General features: G+C 42.0%; 2 protein-coding genes across 4 annotated transcripts in view; one reads left to right on the forward strand and one right to left on the reverse strand.

Annotated features, from left to right (window-relative positions):
- The first annotated feature begins 1136 nt into the window (after positions 1 to 1136).
- MRPL33 (mitochondrial ribosomal protein L33) lies at positions 1137 to 10358 on the forward strand. The gene is made up of 4 exons (XM_053587211.1): positions 1137 to 1254; positions 2114 to 2132; positions 4657 to 4763; positions 10057 to 10358. The coding sequence occupies exons 1-4, from the start codon at positions 1233 to 1235 to the stop codon at positions 10104 to 10106; spliced, it is 198 nt and encodes a 65-aa protein (XP_053443186.1). The 5' UTR covers positions 1137 to 1232; the 3' UTR covers positions 10107 to 10358.
- Positions 10359 to 12245: 1887 nt separating this feature from the next.
- The window catches only part of RBKS (ribokinase), a 114564-nt gene continuing 104794 nt past the window's right edge, over positions 12246 to 22015 (reverse strand). For all 3 annotated transcript variants that reach the window (XM_053587210.1, XM_053587208.1, XM_053587209.1), the window contains one exon: positions 12246 to 12532. In XM_053587210.1, the coding sequence (XP_053443185.1) occupies positions 12359 to 12532 (174 nt within the window). In that variant the 3' untranslated portion in view covers positions 12246 to 12358. The remainder of the gene's footprint in view (positions 12533 to 22015) is intronic.

A 22015-nucleotide genomic window follows, 5' to 3' on the forward strand; every position in this document is an offset into this window, starting at 1 on the left:
GTAAGTATCAGTAATTATTAGAGGTGAGAAATCTATTAATTTTCCCTAAAGGGAAAAGGACAGTCCTAATTTTAAAAGTTGAATTGTACTAGACAGCTGAATTTTCTTTTTCTTTTCTTTTCTTTCTTTCTTTTTTTTTTTTTTGAGACAGAATCTCACTTTGTTACCCTGGGTAGAACACTGTGGCGTCACAGCTCACAGCAACCTCAAACTTGGGCTCAAGCAATCCTCTTGCCTCAGCCTCCGAAGTAGCTGGGACTACAGGCGCCTGCCACTATGCCCAGCTATTTTAAGAGACTGGGTCTCGCTCTTGCTCAGGCTGGTCTGGAACTCCTGATCTCAGAAGTGCTGGGATGACAGGCATGAGCTACTCCGCCCGGCCCTAGTATTTTTTAAAAAGTAATTTTATTTACTTTCAGTGAAGACAATCCATGCAATCGAATCTTATTCCTCATGTCTGTAAGAGTTATTATATAGATCAAACCACAGATTAGAAAAAATTCAAAAGTCTTGATCATTATTTGAGAAATGAAGTCATCAATTAGGTTCCTGGTGTTGCAGGAGTCCAGGCTCCTTTGAGACCTTAAGAATTACCAATGGCAAGTGGTAGGTCTAAATGTTTACAGGGAAAAGCAAAATCGAGGTTTGAATTCTGACTCTGTCACTTTCTAGTTTTGTAATATTAGGGAAGCTACATGAGTGCTCCAAATCTCAATTATTCAGCTCCCAGTCAGGCACTGGAACGAGATGCACAGCGTCCTAGTCTCCTAGAAACCCAACAGATAATTAAGAAATGGGGATACTCAGGTGGAGTTCCTAACTCCAAAGAGACTTAAAGTAGGCCTTAACCAGGCCCAGATGGAATTGGGTCCGTGGGGGCAACATTTTAAGACACTACGTGGGGGCCTGATAGGCCACAGGGGCCATTGTACAACATATAGTTCCTGCGACTCTAAACGCAGGTGTTTACGATTACTTAATGAAATAAGTTTGGAAGCACCTAAAACTGAAGTAGAAACAAGAGACGGGGACTGGGGCATAAAACCTGAAAGCTAACAGGGTATTTCAACCTCCACCAAGACAAAAGCCAGGCGATTTGCTGGTTCCAGGTGGAGGGCGTGGCTTCGGGCAACGTCCAGCCGTCCTCTTCCGGAACCGACCCATGCCCCGGAAGCAGTTGTTTGTTGGGGAAGATTGGGACTTATTACGGAAGTTTCACAGGTGCAATCTCCATGTTCCTCTCCTCGGTCTTCTGTAAGTGTGGCTAAAGGCGGCGGCAGGAGCCATAGCAAGGGCGGGGAGCCGTGGCAGGCGGGCCCCGGGATGTTGCGGAAAGTGCGAAGCGGCCGGGAATTTGCTCTGTGGACTTCCTAGGCCTCCAGGACTACAGCGCCCGGCATGCCCCGCGGTGCGCCTCCTGCGCCGGCTGTAGACTCCTGCGGGTCTGCGGTGTTGGGCTTCTGTTGGGGTTTCCAGGTTCTTGGGGATTGGTCGGGAGTTGTGGGGCGCTTTCGTCCAGCCCTGCATAGGGATGTGTCATCTGAATTACTGGACGTTCGAACTGGGAAGGACCTCAGAATTTCTAGCCCTCCTATTTCTCACTCTAAAGATGAGGAAACTGATCCCGAGAGGGGCAGTGAATTGCCCGAGATTCAGCTGGGCGGTTAAAGACGCCTTCTCGCTCCCGAGTCAGGGCTCTTCCTTGAACTTGGCCGATCTCCCGGTTAGATTTAGTTTACCTTTGTCCACTTGAAGTGATGGTTGCTTTTGCAAAAATTAACTTACCACATGAAGTTTGTTCCGATGCAAATATTTGCACCTTAGAAGAGGAAAGAATGGAGAGATATTACTTTAAAATGATTTAAAAGGTAGTCAGTCTAACTGAAATGAGATTGGGCAAGTTATTACTTCCAGAATTGTGTTGGTCTGATTGGTTCTTTTTATCTTTTGTTTAATCCTAATGACATCGAGGGAATAGTTACCTGACAACGCATGGCATACTTAATTGGTTAAATGTTTTTGGATGTTACTAACATTTATATGAACTTTCCATAAAAAAATAATCAATTTATATTTTTATTTTCTCTTCCGACCTTTCCTGTCTGCAAAAAAGTTGCCAAGAGCAAGTCAAAGTGAGTATTTTTCTTTTTTAAAACTTGTTTTAGATTTGTTAGTCTGCTCCCAATACATCCTTATATTAAACTAAGCATTTGGCCTTGATTTCTTAAAAGTTGGTTTGAAGATGACTTAGCTAATTATTTTGTCTGTATGAACTCTTTCAAAAAATATATTTCTTCTTACTCAACTGAGCTATTTTTTTTTTTTGTTTATTCTTTAGTATGTAATTGGTTAAGGAAATGAAGCTTTGTCTAAAGGCTTGGAATTTGTTTTTTGAGACTGTTTCACTCGGTAGCCCACTGTAGAGTGCAGTGGCGACACAGCTCACAGCAACCTCCAGCTCTTGGGCTTAGGCGATTCTCTTGCCTCAGCCTCCCAGGAGCTGGGACCACAGGCCCTGGCCACAATGCCCAGCTATTTTTTGTTGCAGTTTGGCCAGGCCGGGTTTGAACCCCCCTGACCCTCGGTATATGGGGCTGGTGCCCTACTCATAGCCACAGGTGCTGCCCTCAACTGAGCTATTTCAGTGAGCATCCAAATACTTCACTTAAATGAGCCCGTCCTGTTGTTCCTTGTCCCAGAATTTTTGAGCTTACTGTCTTGTTCCTAAATAAACAAAAGTCTATTTAGACTACCACATTTCTTTTTCCTCATATTGAGGACCAGGAGCCATTTGTCTGAAACTCACTACAGGGATCTAGCAAAACAAGCTGTGATGTGATTAAATCATAGAAGACATTTTTAATGAGTTTTGTAATCCTTTGCATTCATGGTATAAGCATTTCAAAAATAGCAAAGATTAAAGATTCCCTGTTATACCAGAGAGACTAAAAATACCAAATTGGTATTCAAAATAAATTTTGTAGACAATTACTGAAGATTTTAGATGTTTAAAATAGGAAAATTCTAAAGCAGCCTTGGCTTACAACCCAAGACGTCAAAAAACCTTTCTTTTTTTTCTTTTTGTAGAGACAGAGTCTCACTTTATGGCCCTCGGTAGAGGGCCGTGGCCTCACACAGCTCATAGCAACCTCCAACTCCTGGGCTTAAGCGATTCTCTTGCCTCAGTCTCCCGAGTAGCTGCGACTACAGGCGCCCGCCACAACGCCTGGCTATTTTTTGGTTGCAGTTTGGCCAGGGCCGGGTTTGAACCCACCACCCTCGGTATATGGGGCTGGCGCCCTACCGACTGAGCCACAGGCGCCACCCCAAAAAACCTTTTAAAACTAGAATTTCTTTTGGATTAAAATTAATGAAAACATGTATGTTAGTGCTTCTCCCCCAGTATCTGGTAGTGATTCATGTAACTTTCCCTACAATCTAGTTATTTATGTCAGAATACTTCACCCTCAGGTTCGTAGAAATTCCATGCCTTTGGTTTATATAGAGGTATTCTTGGCCTCTCATGTACTTTGTACCCTTCTTGTGACATTTGTTATGTATGTCTTGTCTTATAGACCTCATATATCAACTCACCTCATCTGTCCTGGAGGACACAGACACAGCTTTATAGTGTATTGGGAAATACATGGTGCTTTCTACAGATTAAGCACTTAATAGATACTTGTCAGATGTTTGTTGAATATATTAGTATTGCCTGTCTTAATTGACAAATACTTTATGTTTCTTATGAGGCCCTGTGTTGAACATTGAAGGTAATGGGATGATGTGTAATTTAGTTGCTTCAGATTTGTTTTGGGATTACCTGAGGAATAAAACAACACGGTCTTCGTGGGGAGGCAAAACATGTGAAGAAGTAAAAACAGTAAGGGTGTTAAAAGGTCTAGTGAGGCAAATGTGGATTTTCTGCTTTGGGTGATTCTTACTTAAATAACATATGAAGTGATACATGGTTTTGCACATTTGCAATCAAAGTTTCAGCCTCCTTTTTTCCCCTTCCTGATTATACTCTTACCATTTGTACCTTGGAAAAGGGGGGCTCTTCTGAGACAGCCATCTTTACAGTCTCCTGACTAGCCAGCTGTGATTACCAATACTTTTTGTATTTTCCTCCTTCTGACTTCTGCTTCTCAAGAGAGGTGGGTATCTGAGGTTACTCCTATAGTGTGGCTTGGTTGTTCTTATTGTTTTGGCTGGGTCATTACCAAGCAACTCTGTGTAGTGGAACAAACCCTTGAGATTCAGAAGCATTGAAATTGTGTTTTATGGAAAACGTCTGTCTTAAAACTGAACCTTCTTAGGGCCACATCATGTCCCACAACTACTATTAACTCCACAGATTTCTCAAGAGTGTGTTACTCTCCTATGAGTGATTTTAGTCTCTTTCCTAAGCTTGTACATGTAACAGCTTACTTTATTTTTCTTTTTTGAGGTACAGTCTCTGTCACCCAGTCTGGAGTGCAGTGGTGCTAATGTAGTTCATTGCAACTTCAATCTCCCAGGCTCAAGTGGTCCTCCTGCCTCAGCTTCCTGAGTAACTGGGACTACAGGCGTGTGCCACCAGTGCTTGGCTGATTTTTTTGTAGAGACATGGTTTCTCTATGTTATACAAGCTAACAGCTTACTTTTTTGTCTTAGACATATTCTGGTGAAAATGTTGAGCCAAGCTGGAACAGGCTATTTCTTTAACGTCAAGAGAAGCCGCTTACGAGAGAAGTTGACTGTTTTGCGTTATGATCCAGTTGGTAAGTCTACAGTAGATTCAAATGCTTTCAAGGCCTCTTGCCCCCTTTCCAGACTGAACATCTGAATATCTCTGGTAGTTTTTTAGCCTCTTTGACAGTGTAGTCTTAATTCATCAAACATATGATATTGTTTTTTTATTTGTTCATTTTATTTTTGTGTTGTTTATATTAATTGCTTCTTAATAAGATAAGGACCGCCAGGCATGGTGCAAGGTGCCTGTAATCTCAGCTACTTAGGAGCTAAGGTAGGAGGATTGCTTGAGCCCAGATTAAGGCTACAGTGGGCTATGATGATGCCACTGCTTTCTAGCCTGGGTGACAGAGACCCTGCCTCTATTAAAAAATTTAAAAATTGGGCTGTAATATTAAAAATAAAAATAAAGGGTGGTGCCTGTGGTTCAGTGAGTAGGGCGCCAGCCCCATATACAAAGGGTGGCAGGTTCGAACCCGGCCCCAGCCAAACTGCAACAACAACAAAATAGCTGGGCATTGTGGTGGGTGCCTGTAGTCCCAGCTACTTGGGAGGCTGAGGCAAGAGAATCTCCTGGAGGTTGCTGTGAGCTGTGATGCCACGGCACTCTGCCGAGGGCAACAAAGTGAGACTCTGTCTCTAAAAAATAAATACACAAATAAATAAAATAGGGCTGTAATAACATGAGCAGGCTTTTTCCCCACCCACCCCCTCCCTGAGACAGAGTCTCTCTCTTTGGCCCCCGATAGAGTCCCGTGATGTCATAACTCACAGCAACCTCAAACTCTTGGATTCAAGTGATTCTCCTGCCTCAGCCTCCCGAGTAGCTGGAATGATAGGCACCTGCCATACCACCAAGCTAATTTTTCTATTTTTAGTAGAGACAGGGGTCTTACTCTTGTTCAGGCCAGTGGTGAACTCCTGAGCTTAAACAGTCTGCCCATCTTGGCCTCCCAGAGCGTTAGGGTTACAAGGCATGAGCCAATGTGATTAGCTGAGCAGGCATTTTTATTCATAAATGGCTGTGAGATACACAGTTGTCAGCTTCAAATGTTTTTTCTTTTTTTTTCTTAGTTTAGCAGGCCTGGACCAGGTTTGAACCCACCAGCCCCAGAGCATATGGCTGGCACTCTACCACTGAGGTACAGGCGCCCCTAAGCTTAAAATTTCTTGAGTTCCATTTAACAGAAATAAAATTCTCTGCTTTTTTTATGGCGTTCAGACTTAACAGTTATTTGTTGTAATGAAAAGGGATTCCTGGGTTTGTACCTGATGATTAGGAGTCTAAATTTCAGGATAACCATATGGTGGAAAAATTATTATGTTTGATATTGAAATAAGATACTGGATTGGTATGTTTCTCTCCTGATCTCTTTGTGTCAGCTAGTGAAAATTCAGAGATGAACTTCACAACGAATGTTTTTTTAACTCTTTTAGAGTTTACGTTTAGAAATTTGTAGAACATTAATAAATGTTGATTGAATAACCTTTTAGGATATTTTAACACATTGACTGCCAAATTAGAAAAAATGTTTTTTTGCTTGGGGCCACAGTGTTAAGATAGATCAAGACATGTGTGAGTTATGCTACATACATGGTTCATGGGCTCAAAACTAGAATAAGTTAAATATAGCTCATATGACAGTTAATGTGTTAAGTATGAAAATATATTTAAATTTTCATCCTTACTATGGAAGTATTAGGAACTTAATATGTCAGTTGGATTTTAAAATTTGAGATTAGGAAGGAATATAGGCATAAATAGTTCTGCTCATTAAGTTCAGAGTCGGAGAAAAGATTCATATATAAATTTCAAACTGAAGATTAGAACTTTTCTGATGAACGGTCTGAGCTTTCACAGCACAACTTTGTCTTTTCTGAAGAAGAGAATGTTCTGGGATAGCAGACTGCCTGGCTTTCTGCCCACCTACTGAATGCCTGTAGTCTTTCATGGTGAAGATGTTTGCTTGGGGGCCTGCCCCCAATGCCCAGGGTACCAAATAACTTGGCAGTTCTCCCACCATATTTTATTGCAGTGAGTAAATTGTTAGTTTGAGGACATTCTATTGTTGGTCTGCTTTATGAAGGAAATAGGTAAGGAAATGTGGGAAAACTGCCTTATTTGAAACTATGTCATAGTACAGTCTATAGCAAGAGCCAGTTTGTCTTTTCAAACTCCTTTTCCTCATATGAAACTTGATGCTAATTTCCAAGGAGGAAGGATTAAAGGCTAGGCATAAGCTTATTAAAGTTTGCTAAATATGTAAAGGTTTATCATAAAGAGAATGAAAACTTGTCAGTTTTAATTCCTTGGATGACTAAGCAAGATAATATAGACTTTAATTAAAGCAGATAAGATTTTATTTAGATGTAGGGAAAGAACTTGACAGATTCATTCTTCTATGAATGAAGCAGCAAATGTTTTGACATAAAATTAATTTCTGTTTATGATCATGGGTAGCAGTGTGTAGTTTCAACTCAACTAACATGTATGGAGTGCTCACTGTGTATCTGGCAACAACCCTGGGAGGGAGATGGAGTTCTCTCTTTCACAGGAAAGGACACTGAGGGTGGAGTATTTTGAGAAATTTGCCCAGGGACACAGCTGACAGATGGTGGAGTTAAGGTTTGAACCCAGCATTTCTCACTCCAAGTCTCTTTTTCTGTTACATGGGCTTAATCTTCCTAAAACTTTTTTTTTTAAAAATCAGAACCTATTTCTGTGGTAAGCCTAGCATTCAAGGCCATGGACTCCCATAATGTCATTCCTGCCTCCAACCACCACTCCTCTAAACCAGATGCCCATTCCTGTTTATTCAAATGTTATTCCTTCTTCAGGGGCCATACTTTTTTTTTTTGTAGAGACAGAGTCTCACTTTATCACCCTTGGTAGAGTGCTGTGGCGTCACACAGCTCACAGCAACCTCCAACTCCTGGGCTTAGGCAATTCACTTGTCTCAGCCTCCAGAGTAGCTGGGACTACAGGCGCCCGCCACAACACCCAGCAATTTTTTTGTTGCAGTTTGGCCGGGGCTGGGTTTGAACCCGCCACCCTCGGTATATGGGGCCAGTGCCCTACCCACTGAGCCAGAGGTGCCGCCCCAGGGGCCATACTTTTTATCCTATGACATCTGTCACCATTCCTGTCCCTTTTAATCTTTGGATTCCTGTGGGGTTTTACTGGACATTTTTATGGGCACCTCATAATGTGTTGATGTATTAAATCGGGGACTCTTACCCTTTTGTCAACTCTATATTGCCTAGCACAGTTCTATGGACTTAAAAGATTCTTTGAATTAAATGAATTAATGCAGTGAATTAATTAAAAAAAATTTTTTTTGAGACAGAGTCTCTAATAGTCACTTTGAGGGCCATGGCATCAACCTCAAACTCTTGGGCTCAAGTGATCCTCTTGTTTTAGTTCCCCTGTAGCTGGGACAACAGACACCCTCTACAATGTCCTGCTAGTTTTTCTGTTTTTAGTAAAGACAGGGTTTCACTCTTGTTAGGCTAGTCTTGAACTACTGAGCTCAGGCGATCCACCCACCGCAGCTTCCCAGAGTGTGAGGATTATAGGCATGAGCTACCTTGCCCGGCCTATTAAGATAATTTTATTAAATAAGGCCTTGCTCTATGAATCTTTTTATTTTTATTTTATTATTTTACTTTTAGCACATCTTAGCTTCAGAATGCTCTTTGAATCTTAATCAGTTACTCCTGTTTGGGGTTATTTAAGCAGTCTCCTGATTACTTATCAGTGAGACAGGTTCCCTTTTTTACTTACTTTTTCATTCTCTGTAGAAAGCCATGGGGGGAATATTTCTTGTAATTAATAACATTGTTTGGTTCTTTACTACTGTCTTGTAATGCATTATAGTCTTCCTTGGAATCTTAGGAGGGTTGGGGCTACTTTTTAGATGATTTGAAGAATGTTAAAAATATCCCAAATATATGATATATATATTATGTTTTTACTAATATTGTATGAAAAATTCTGTTCAGTGGTTAATGATTCTTAAATCAAGGTGCCCATCAGAATTGTCTGAGGAGTTTAAAAAAATATAGAATTCCAGTCCAACTCTAGTTCTGTTAGGGATGGATGTGAGAATTAGCTTGTTTAACTCTAAAATAGCTTATTTCACTCTAAATTTGGGAATATCATGTGAGTATCCATATTGATTGTAGAAGAAGAGAAAAACAAAGCTAAAATCTCTTTGTGTGGTAGGGACCAGTGAGGAGTTGTTATGTCATAGTATTGGAGTTCCTGGATCTTCCTTGGATGCATTCGTGTGGATGTGTGTTTTAGCAAAGAAGAATTAGTTGGGGTGGGGGTTTGTGAGTGTGTGAGACAGAGAGAGATGTTGGAAGTTAATGGAGTGCTGTAGGGCATTGTAGGAATTGTAAAAGCCTTATTACCCAGCGTCAAGTCTCCAATCTTTCATCTAGGCAGATAGTACTTTTGGGTTTGGTTTTGTTTCCGAGAACTGTGCTCTGTTATATTTGCAACAATGATATTTTTGTTATAATATTCTATAACTAAACTATAAAAAAATCTGTATTTGAGTATATGAAACCATCTCTGGGAAGTAGAGATTTAATGTGTATTTATTTACTCTTTCAATCAAGCTGCCTTTTCTCATGTGGTCTGCTCAGGTTTTGCTGTTCTTTTTCTGGAGTCCAGCTTCTACCTAGTATGTCCTTGCTTAACTCTTATGAGTGGACATTACCTGGGTGAAGGCATTCAGTATTTCCATTTTTGTCCTCAAAAAAAATTTTTTTTTTTTTTTTTTTTTGAGACAGAGTCTCAAGCTGTCACCCTGGGTAGAGTGCTGTGATGTTACAGCTCACAGCAACCTCAAAGTCTTGGGGCTTAAGCGATTCTCTTGCCTCAGCCTCCCAAGTAGCTGGGACTACAGGCACCTACCAGAATGCCTGGCTATTTTTTTGTTGTAGTTGTCATTGTTGTTTAGCTGGCCTGGGCTGGGTTCAAACCCACCAGCCTCGGTGTATGTCGCTGGCGCCCTACCCACTGAACTATGGGCAGCACTCCCCCCCTTTTAAGTATGAATATTTCACATTGCTGGAAATTTGACCTTGTGGGGGTACCAAGGTCAAATTTGATGAGCAGAGGCCCTAACCATTTTCTCTAGTCTTCTCTGGCCTCTGGGATGGAGAAACTGAGTTTGCAAACAAGCTACCTTCTCATGTGAAAGGAATAGTAAACTAAGAGAAAGGAAAGGGCTTATGGTCTGGTATTTTCAATAAAAATGGTGATGATATGTTAAAATATTCTGCTACAGTTCTTTTTTTCTACCCCTATAGTGAGAAAAAGAGTCCTCTTCGTGGAAGAGAAAAAAATACGCTCCCTTTAAACAATGGATTGAAAATGAATTTGATTTATAAATGAGAAGACTGAGGGCGGGGATACTGATTCAGAAATCCTGCAGTATGTAATAAAAGAAGAGGAAATGGCACAGAGTCACTGCCTCTTGTGATTTGAAGGCCATTGTGAAGGAAAACAATGTAGTCAAAGAAAGTTCTTCATATTAGGACAGATATCATTGCATCACACTTATTTATCTTTCTGGCTATTTTTATAGGCCTTAATAAAAAAATTTAAAATAGCCTATGCTATTGTCTCTTAATGATGTTTTTATCCACTATCTGAATTTTTAAAAATCAACCACATTACTAAAAAATAATCATTGTTTCATGTATTAAAAGAAAGTTTTCCATAATGACACCTATGCAAGAGTTTCCAGCCTATTCCTCTTTATACTTCATATATGGAAAAAGGCAGAGTAACACTCCAGAATGATCTTGAAGAAACTCCTGTGTAATGACAGAAGCATCAGTAGGAATGATAAGAGGTGAGCCTAGTAACAAAAAAGAAACCAATAGAACTTCTATTTTTGATTTGTGCCTTTATAATTAGGGAAAATGTCCCTGGGTCCATACCCTCAGTCTCATGTCACCAAAGCAGTATCTAGGATTTTCTAGTACAGTTTGGTTTCCTTTATCCCCTAGATTTTTCTTTTCTTTTAAAATTAGAGGAACTATAGCGTATTTCCATAAAGGCACTGCCACAGAGGCACAATGGCGCTACATAGCTAGCTAGCTTGGAAATTCCATGGATAATTCCTAATGTTCAGATAAGGACCTTTTTCCTACCCATTCTTTCTTTCTTTTTTTTTCAGTTTTTGGCCAGGGCCAGCTTTGAACCCACCACCTCTGGTATATGGGGCCGGCGCCCTACTCCTTGAGCCACAGGCACCACCCCCTTTTCCCTACCCAGATTCATACTTCTACGTTCTCATTCAGACTGTTGTTTCCTACAGGAAAATTGTTGTTTTTTTTTGGTCAAATTTCTAGTTGAAAGTAAGAAGGATCAGTTCATATTTTAAGCTCTGCTGGTTCACTGCCTATCCCATTTAGAGTATGTGTTTGAAAGAATGATAGAGTGCCCACCCTGGCCAAAAGCATTGAGAAACCAGTGCTATCCCAAAATAATGGTGTTTCCTTCCCTCGGCCCAGTCTGTGTCTCTGGAGGAAATAGAAGAGGCAACTCTCTGGCTATAGAATAAGATACAGATGGTTGGGCAGCGCCTGTGGCTCAGTGAGTAGGGCGTTGGCCCCATATGCCGAGGGTGGCGGGTTCAAACCCAGCCCCGGCCAAACTGCAACAAAAAAAAATAGCCAGGTGCTATGGCGGGCACCTGTAGTCCCAGCTACTCGGGAGGCTGAGGTAAGAGAATCGCTTAAGCCCAGGAGCTGGAGGTTGCTGTGAGCTGTGTGATGCCACGGCACTCTACCAAGGGCCATAAAGTGAGACTCTGTCTCTAAAAAAAAAAAAAAAAAGATACAGATGGTTGTTCAGCCTTGGGCCTTGTGGCATTAAAGTCAATCAGCTATTTTATGGCATCTTGTTAAAAGTTCTGGTAGGTGAGATCTTGGCTATTTTTAGGCTGAAAAAGTACCAAATGGTTTTGGGTTACAAGCGAAATATTTCATGTGATCCCTACCTAAGCCAATGTAAAGGGTCTGTGACATGTATGGATTGCTTTCCTATGAAAGCTGGTTTAACAAGTGACTTGTTTATTCAGCCTATGCGCTGAGTGTAGTCCACAGGTGGTGGCTACCTTTTTAAACAATCAGTTGCTAATATTGAAAGATTTCAATAAATAGCCAGACTTCTGGCTTCACTTACAAAAAAAGAGTTTGACAACACTAAGCTAATGCTGAGTATCAGCTGCCTCTCTTTAAAAAGTGCTTGAGACATTCAATATATATGTTCCCTTCCCTTATTTAATATTCTCTGTTCTGGCTCTAGACAATGTTGTCTACAGTCCTGCTATATGGAGTACCTAGTACATTATTAATTGGTGATTAAGTTTGCTGGTCCCCGATAGTGGTAATATTTGTACAGATCTTGGTTGTGGGATCTTTAATTGGCTCTTGCAAATGCATATAAAGCAAAGGAATCATCATTGTAAACAAACGAAAGCTGAGCATGACTTTAAGTAAATGAACAAAATCTGCAAAGAAAGGAGAAGAGGACATTTTCTAGTGTTAGCCAGGAATGGCCACTCCCAAGTACCAAGTCTAATTTTGGGGCTAATAGCAGTCAAAACAGAGAAACTGGAAGGTCTTTTTTGTATGGATAAGATGACTGTGTTCCTGTAGCCTGGACACTGACTGCTGCAATGAAATTGGATCTCTTGAGCATTTCTTCCATTGGCAGATTGGGGTAGTAAGCCAGGTAGAAGGCCAAAGCTCCCACGAAGCTGTCACCAGCACCCTGCAGTTAAAAACACAGTTGTGGAAATAAGCGTGTAGTCAATCTGTTGCCTAAACTTTATATTTTAAAAATATTTAAACTTTCATTTTAGGATAGTTTTAGATTTACAGAAAATGTACAAGAATAGTATCATAGTTTCCATATATCCTGTGCCCAATTCTGTTACACATTTATCACAACTAATAATATTGAAATATTAAGTTAACTCCATACTTTATCACAGGCGGACTACAGGCACCCGCCAGCTCAGGTGTATGTGGCTGGCGCCTTAGCCACTTAAGCCACAGGTGCCGAGCCAAGTTAAAATATTTAAATAAACTTTTTATTTTAGGTTAGTTTTAGATTTACAGAAAAGGTACAAGAATAGTACATAGTTTCCATATATCCTGTGCCCAGTTCTGTTACTATACTACTGTGGTACACTTATCACAACTAATAAAATAATACTGATGTATTGTTAATGCCATACTTTATTGGATTTTACTATCATAATACTATACTTACTACTTGATGTAAGTGACTTACCACTGAGGATGTCAGCTCAGCCTTGATCACCTGGCTATCGTAGTCCTTGCCAGGGAAGGAGTCCCTTTCTCCACTGGGAAGTTACTTTGTTCCCTCTTTTCATATTGAACTCTTTAGAACCAAGTCACCAAGTGTATTCTACTCGTGAGGGGTGGTGAATTATGCTCTGAAGTTATCATATACTCTATCTTCTTGAGGGTGGAATATCTACATAAATTATTTGTAATTTGGCTCAGCTCTTGTGCTCAGTGGTTAGGGCACTGGCCACATACACCGAGGCAGGTGGGTTCGAATCCAGCACCATGACAAGTGCAACAAAAAAATAGCTGGGCATAGTAGCGGGCACCTGTAGTCTCAGGTACTTGGGAGGCTGACACAAGAGAATTGCTTAAGCCCAAGAGTTTGAGGTTGCTGTGAACTGTGATACTACAGCACTCTACCAAGGGTGACATAGTGAGACTCTGTCTCACAGAAAAAAAATTATAATTCCTCTTTATAGATTTGTTTCCTCCACCATTTATTTACTGAATCACTTTTATCAGTATGAACTGTGGATCTTTGGATTCTTTGGGCCATAAGCCAATATTGTTTTGTTGCTCAAATTGTTCCAGCTTTGGCCATTTTTCAGTTCGCTCTGCGTTCCTTTGAAATATCCCCATTGTTTTGTTTTTAAGTACTTTCTGGCATTACAAGATGCTCCAGGCTCATGTTGTATATTCCCTGCCCAAGCCCTAGAATTAGCCATTTCTCCATTAGAAATGCATGCAGAAAGAGGGAAAAGCCATTTGATGTTATTTTCCAACTAAATATAGGGGCACATCAGCTATCTTTGCATCTGTGAAACTCCAAAGGTCCAAGTTGGTGAAGGCCATGGAGGGACCATGGAAATAGAAAACACCGTAAGAAAAGCTGTGGACCTCTGCCTTTGGACAGGGCAATGCTTATTCATGTGTTATCTAAAAATTGTGTTCAATTTAAATATGATCATACAGTCTCACTTGAAAAATCACTCTGGTATTCAGAACCTTTCAGGGTCATTTTCCAATTTTTCCCCATTTGCTGGTTCCTCATACCTAAGAGCTTTCATAATAAATCTTGATGTATAATGGGCTATGTGTGCCAAGCACAGTGATGGTTCTGGAAAATGATTAAAATCCATTGTGGATAAAATGCTAAATAGTGTGGCAGAGTTTGTAAATGCTTTTGAGAAGAGGTTTGAAGAAAGCTTCCTTGAAGGAGGGAGTCCTTAAAAAATGAGCCAGATTTATAGAGAGAAAGCAGGTCTCAAAGAACAAAAACACAAGAGCAGGAAGGAACAGAGTGAGCTCATGACACAGTGAATGGCTTTAAGGAGAATGACATTTCCCCCTGCTTACACAGATAAAGCAATCAATATTAAACTTGCCAAAGAGTCATAGTAAATAAGATGTGGATTCAACACTTTTCCTTCCTCCCATAAATGTTTTCCGAGGGCCTAAAATGTGTCAGGCACTATGGTAGGTGCTTTGCAATGTTTATCCATTTTTCCCGGAGGATGCAGCGGAGAAAGAGACACACATGGTTCCTTTCCTCCCTTGGTTTGCAGCGTGACATGAGAAAGGTCCGAAACTAGGGCAACTGTGAGCTGGGTAGATGGTGTTTATGAAACTATGGGAAATGCCACAAGATAGGAAGGGTTATGGCAAACTCTTAAGATTCTAAGTCTTGATTCCTTTTGATATTATATACAAAATTAAGTTCCAGGTAGAGGCTTAAAATATAAAAATACTAAAATAGTAAGTTGAAAATTTAGATGTATAACCCCAGGCAAGGAAGACACAAGTCAGTAAATACAAAAATTCATAATGAAAAAAAGATTTTAATTTTATAAACATTTAAAAAAATTATATGACCAAAGACACTATAAGAAAAACCAAAAGAGAAAGCATAGACTGATGAAAATTCTCATAGTACATACGACATATCTTTAATATTCAAAGAACATCTTCAAACTGCTGGGAAAAAATGGATAAAGATATAGACCTTCAATGAACACTACACATATGAAAATATGCTTAATGACCAGAAATGTGTATGCACTTTGACTCCGCAGTCCTCCCGAGAAGCTTCCTACACAAATAAAAGCACCTGTAAGGTAGAGATACCGCACAAGGATGCTTACTGTTGCATGGTTTCCAAAGGCAAAACACTGGGAACAATCTCATTGTCTATCAAATAGGAGAATGGATGAATAAACTTTGGCATGTTCTTATTACAGAAAATCATGCAGCTATAAGAAAAGGTTAGCAATGTATATATATGCCTGGAGAAATGTCCATTAGTTAAGTTAAAAAATGTTTCAACATAATCCCATTTTGGAGGAAAAAACAAAAGAAGGAAAAAAGAAAAATGCTTATTTATGTATGTGAATAAACGGTTTTTTGGGGGGTGGGTGGGAGAGACAAAGTCTTTCTGTATCACTAGGTTGGTCCTGAACTCCTTGGCTTGAGCAATCCTTCTGCTTCAGCTTCCTGAGTAGCTGGAACTCTAGGCACACCCCATTGTGCCCAGCTAATTTGGTTTTTTAAAACTTTGGGGGAAGGTGTCTCACTGTGTTGCCCACACTGGTTTTGAACTCCAGGCCTCAAGCAATTCTCCTGCCTCAACCTCCCAAATAGTGGGGCTTATAGGCACAAACTACTGCACTTGGTTGTTTTCTTAGGAAAAATAGAGAAAAGAGAGTAAAGATATGTACCAAATTGTTAATATTCATTTCATGTGTAAGGTGTAGGGCCAATATTCTTTTTTCCCTTTATATACCTTTTTTCCCTTTATATACTTTCTCACTTTGTCGCCTGTTGGTAGAGTGCTGTGGTGTCATGGCTTACTGTAATCTCAAACTATTGGGCTCAAGCGATCCTCTGGCCTCAGTTTTTCATTTTTATTTTATTTTATTATTATTATTTTTGAGACAATCTCAAGCTGTCACCTTGGGTAGAGTGCCATGGTGTCACAGCTCACAGCAACCTCCAACTTTTGGGCTTAAGCGATTCTCTTGCCTCAGCCTCCCAAGTAGCTGGGACTACAGGCGCCTGCCACAATGCCCGGCTATGTTTTGGTTGTAGTTGTCATTGTTGTTTGGTAGGCCCAGGCTGGATTCGAACCCACCAGCTCTGGTGTATGTGGCTGGCACCCTAGCCACTTGAGCTACAGGCACTGAGCCAGTTTTTAATTTTTAGTAGAGATTCTTGAGTGATTGACCTGCCTCGGCCTCTCAGAGTGCTAGGATTACAGCCACTGTGCCCAACTTCCTTCATATACTTCTATATTTGATTTGTTACAAGCTTGTAATATTTCTTCAAAAAATTAAGATAATAAAAATGTGTAATGAATAGGTACGCCAGGCCTCTGTCTTCCCTCACCTTTACCTGTGGCATGTCTGAAGCAAAGGTACAAAGCTGAGGGGAGACATTCTAGCATCACAGACAGAAATCAGTTTCACATATCCCTTTGTTAGCAAGTGTGATATTTATTTGGCTGCAGGCAAGATTTTAAAGAAAGTTTAAAAAATATTGTACCTATATGTGAAAACACACTATTGAAATTACTTAAGTTGATTTCCTCTCTGGCCAAAGCCAGGGCAACACAGTGCTTGGTAGAATTTTGTGTGCGGGGAATGTTACTCAGCAGCAGTGACCTTCACAACATGATTTCCCTTCATTCTTAGTGCTACACACTGTGTTGATAGCGACTCTTGTATTAAAAATAGGGAGCTTCCCTCAAAGAAAGTCTTCACTGGAGAATTCTTGCAAGCATTTAAGTAAGAAATAATCCTAATGCTACACAAACTCTTTCAGAGAATAGAAGAGGCAAGGGAACATTTCCCAAATCATTTCATGAGGCCAGCATCCCATGATACCAAAATCAGATCAATGACAGTACAAGAAAATTAAAAAAAAAAACAGATCAATATTCTTTAATAATATAGAAGTAAAAATCTTAACTTTTTAAAAAAGTAAGTTGGGGCTGGGGCACAAACCTGTAATCCTAGAACTCTGGAAGGCTGAGCTGGGTGGATTGCTTGAGGTAGGGAGTTCGAGACCAGCTTGAGCAAAAGTGAGACCCCCATCTCTACTAAAAATAGAAAAACGAGCTGAGCACGATGTGCACGACTGTAGTCCCAGCTACTCAGGAGACTGAGGCAAGAGGATCACTTGAGCCCAAGACTTGAGGTTGCTGTGAGCTGTGATAACACCATAGCATTCTACCCAGGTCGACAAAGTGAAACACTGTGTCAAAAAAAAATCAACATCAGTCACTCATGGATTTACTAATGGGCCAATTTCTGCTTCTGAATGATTTTTCTTTTTAATTAAGTGGGCATCTGCTTCAAGTTGGGGTGAATAAATTGAGAGCTCTTCCCTACATTTAGGAATACCATCTCTCATCGAGATTCGGTGGCTCAAGCCTGTAGTCCTACCAAGGCAGTGACACTCCTGGAGGTTGAGGGGACTGAGAGGAACACTTCCTGACTGTGATGGTGACTGCAGACAACTGAGGCCTGGGATGTTAGTGGCAGCATCTCTGGGGTGGTATCCAGTGTCCCCATGCCAGACCACAGCTGGTTTCTTTTGTTTTCAACCAAGAACTCTGAGGCAGCCCCCACATGTCACACACTTACGAGAGGTCAGAAATCTTTCCCCGGTGACTCCCCTGTGTTATATGCTCCCTTAGGAGTAGCCCGTTAATGCTTGCTGACGTCTCTCTTAGATGTGGGATGCAGTGGGTTCCATGTTTTTCTTCACAAAGGGCAGCAGTCGGACCACTGAGTCCAAAAACACAAAGAAACGAGGCAGCTCCTGGCCGACAGGGGCCACCAGCTCAAAGACATGACAGCCGGTCTGAAATCACGTTACATCCAACAGTGGAAAAGTTCTTTGAAATTTAAGCATGCAAGGGGTGGAAATGGCTTCTCCTTCCAGAGGGTGGAAGGGTAAGGAAGGGAGTGAACTTGCATTGTTTGCTGTGCATCAGGAGGCAGCCAGCTGGGTGCTCACAAAGTCCCCTGACCTCATTTCATGTTTAGCACGGCCCCCATATCTCACCCTGGAAACTTGCGGGTATTGGGTTTCAGAGATATTCAGTAATTTGTCCAGGGTCACAGAGCTGGTAAATGGCAGAGGCGCACTTCCCATCCATGCTGTGTTCCCATTACACCACCCAGTGAGTATTCATGGGAGGCAGCAGGCAAGGAGGGAGGCAAAAGGAGGGAAATCGGCAGGCTGAAAAGAATCTTTCCCTTTCTCTTTCGACAGAGATGTCATACTGTCTGTACTTAAGACCACTGAGGATAGGCCCGCTGTATGGGACAGTCTGCGAACTCTTCAGGGCAGAGACCACTTCTCTCTCCCCTCTGTCTCACCCACTGCTTCACCGCAAGCTCTGAGGTGACCTGACCTATTAGTCCCAGTTTCATCATGTCCTTCCCTTCCTGTGATCTCTTCCAAGGTGGCCAGATGGCCCTTGGTGAACTACACGTGGCTTTCTTATGTACTAGTGAAAATGGAGCTTAGGTTGCTGCGGCCCAGAGTGACTTGATAATCTTTCTCATTGTTGAATCTATTTATACCACAAAGCTTTCAAGTGCCAATAAATTACTTGGCTTGATTCACATCTTCAGTATAACTATTTTTATACACGGCTATGATTTTTTTTTTAATGGAAAGTGCTTTAAAAGTGGAAGCTGTATTGTATCACTGTGATTTTCCTGTAAGTAAAGTACTTTCCAATCAATCATTCTTGGAATAATGGAATAGTTCTCATTGATACAACATGATGGCTTTAACCTTTTACTGAAAATTATTTTTGTGCCAAAAGGGGTGATGGCATAATTCATCTTCCCTCAATAAAATACCCATGTGGCTACTATTCATTGCCTTTCTCACAATGATTTCCTCTTAAGGAAGAGCAGCTCTTGCAGAATAGATGTAGCATTCTGAAATCCCTGCCTTCTTTAAAAAAATTTTGTATATTTATTTTTATTTTATTCAGATTAATAATGAGGGTTATCCTGCCTTCTTGAGGACCTGTGCCCTCCTGGATTCTGAGAAGTTTTGGGCTGTGGTACCCGTGGAGGCTGGTGGAGTACCAGTGAAGTGAAAGACCAGCAACACATGCCCAATAGAACCCCTGAGCCTTCTCGTGGGGTGGGGTGGGGATAACACTCAGGACCCCGAGGGGAGGAGCCCCTCAGGACAGCACCCCCAGCTGGGGCATGGGTTGGGGTGGGCAGCTGCTGCTGCTAAGACCTGAGGCGGTCTCACGTCCCATCCCCTCTGTCCAACTGCCCCCTTCTCCCTTCCTGACATTGCCCCTTGCTTGCCTGGGCCCTTGCCTGTGACTGTGGCTCTGCTTCCTCACTGAACTCACTCAGCCCATGTCCTAGTTTCAGGGCTCTGCTCTCAGCTGAGAGACATCCCGTGGAGCTGGCAATAAACACATGACAATGGTGAAATCTGCCGTCCAGCGAGCACAGCTACATCTTAACCTGAGTCCAAGTTGTCAGCATTAGCTCTTTTTTCTGGGGTTCTGCTGAGTCAGGCTGTCCTGGGTGCTTTGTGACAGCTTTTGTTTTTCTTGAGAACCCTGTGGGGTACAGTTAGGCCAAGGAGCACCCAGATGGGGGCGAGTGTAGTCCTTCTGGCCACGCTCAGCTTACCAGGCTGAGTGCCTGTCCAGAGGGGCTTCTAATATGCACAAAGTGCCACAGAGACCAGCAGCAACTCTGGGTGATCCCTAATGTAAGGTGAGGGAATTGGGAGTGAAGGAAGCTAAGTAACTTGCCCAGTGTACAGGAAAGGCAGAAAATGGCAGTCAGAACTTGCACCCAGGTCACCTGTGTGGGAGTCCAGCAGCAGAACAGGTGGAGAAGCTCTTTTGAGGGAAAGAGACTGGGCTTTTGGCTGCTGCTCACATTGTCTCATTTCCCCATGGGAAGAGCTTATATATGTATGCTGTAGTGACAAACGACAGGGAGGCGAGAGCAAAGACCATGTATGTCCCTAGTGATGTTCCCCTATGTGCTTAGGGCAGGAACAAAGAGAAGGGGAACTAGAGTTGTCCTGGTCAGGTGTGGAGGAAGAATAAGGGTACAGAGGAATCAAGGTTTTCAGGAAAGAAGGAAAGAATACTTCAGATGAACAGCCAGAGTCTAACCTAGATAAGGAACAGAGGTCAGGAGGGGTCAACAGGCCAGGAGAAAATGCAGGGAACCCAAGCCAAGTGAGAATGGTGTAGGAGAGGGGTGAGAGAGCTGGTTGTGGTCAGGAAAAAGAGGGAGGTTTGTTACCACAGACCTGAAGTGGCTCCAGGTCCCAACAGTGTCCTCAAAGTCATGGGAGCAGAGAGGAGTGGTGTGGAGGTGAAGAGTCACCAGAGTTGAAAACATCTGGGAACTTGGATGGCACTGCAGTCATCTACGTGATGACAGCATTGAGGCAGAGGGAAAAATTGTGACATAGATGCCAAAGTCTTAGATAAACAGACAAGGATCAGGAAAGAAGGTTGAGGTGCTAGAACTGAATTATGCTGGCTTTGAAGAGGCAGGCAACTTTACAGGGGGGTGTAGGGGAGATGGCCGGAAGCCACAATGTGGCTTTCACCTGTGAGGGCTGTACGGGGAGTAAAGGATGCACAAGAGCTTGCTTAGGAGGAACAGAACAGCCAGGGGGCTTAGGCAGAAAGTTTAGGAGGGGGGAGAAGCACAGAGCAGGAAGGGACTTTGCTCAGTCCCTTGTATCTGATTCTTCCTTCTCTGTCATGGGTCCCTCTTATTTCTCTCACACCATTGATGTTGGTCTTTCCTTGTGCTCTGTCCTGGGCCCACTGTCCTTCTCATTCCCCATAATTTCCTGAGTGTCTCAAATACTGATATAGTTTTAACTGCTATGAATATGAGTCCTGAATCAATATCTCTCCCCTATCTTTGGACCTGTGAGCCTGGTTGAGCAAGCAAATCTAACTCATCATAACCAAACTGAATTCATTGCTCTACCTGAACACGGGCCTCTTATCTTTTCAATTTGTGGCACCTCCACATTGAACACCTGGGCGTCTCCTGGATATCTCCCACCTATATAATTAACTGATCATCCATTGCCAAGTTTAAATCCTTAATACTTCTCAAATCTGTCCTCTCATCTCTACCCTTTCTCCCACTGCCCACTTCACGTTCACCTCTAGGGGACTATATCAACTGCCTGCCTCTGGTCTGGACCCTTCCAGGCGGCTGTTCTCTTGACTGCTGCAAACCTGGCCACCTGACTTCCATGCCGAGAGCCCTTGGAATAGCTCTTATCTTCCTTAGAATAAAATTTTAGCTCCTTAAAAAGGCACATGAGGCTTCCAAAGCTACTTTCCCAGTTTCATCTCTCACTTCCTCCTGTTACTTAAGGAACTTACTTCCTATTCACTTATGGGTCTTCACACATGACAACTTCTTGGCTTGGACTCTTCCCTAGACTAACTCCTCATTTTCTAAGACTCATCTCAGGAATTAACTTAGTCATCACGTATTTATTGCCTGGCACTACGTCTAGAGCACTGTGCTTGGGTTAGGCACCCTGCTAGGTCTTCCCTGCCCTCTCCTGTGAGGGCAGGAGGACAGTCTTCATCACCTCATATCTTGGGACCTAGTGCAGTGCCACCTCAGGAGGGGTACTGAGTGATCAGGCAAGGAGCACAGGGTGTCCCAAGAATGCCCTGTGGGAGGGATGACAATGAAACAGACTTGTGAAAATCTTAGTTTGCTAAATTCTAGCTGACAAAGAAATGGATGAGTTGGAAGGAAAGATGAGTATTAAGTGTAGTTGAGAAACAATCTCATGTGATGAAAACTCCCAAAGTAAGAGCTTCTTAGGTGGCCACAACAGACCCCAGCCGATCTTGTAAGAATGATGTCATCACTGAGGCTTCATTTGT

Source organism: Nycticebus coucang, chromosome 4, assembly GCF_027406575.1.
Source record: "Nycticebus coucang isolate mNycCou1 chromosome 4, mNycCou1.pri, whole genome shotgun sequence".
Taxonomy (NCBI): domain Eukaryota; kingdom Metazoa; phylum Chordata; class Mammalia; order Primates; family Lorisidae; genus Nycticebus; species Nycticebus coucang.

Bases quoted from the DNA above. Each gene is read 5' to 3' on its own strand.
- MRPL33 (XM_053587211.1), top strand. From the start codon at position 1,233: ATGTTCCTCTCCTCGGTCTTCT. The intron at 4,764-10,056 runs GTAAGTCTACAG...CTACCCCTATAG, and splicing joins TTTGCGTTATGATCCAGTTG to TGAGAAAAAGAGTCCTCTTC.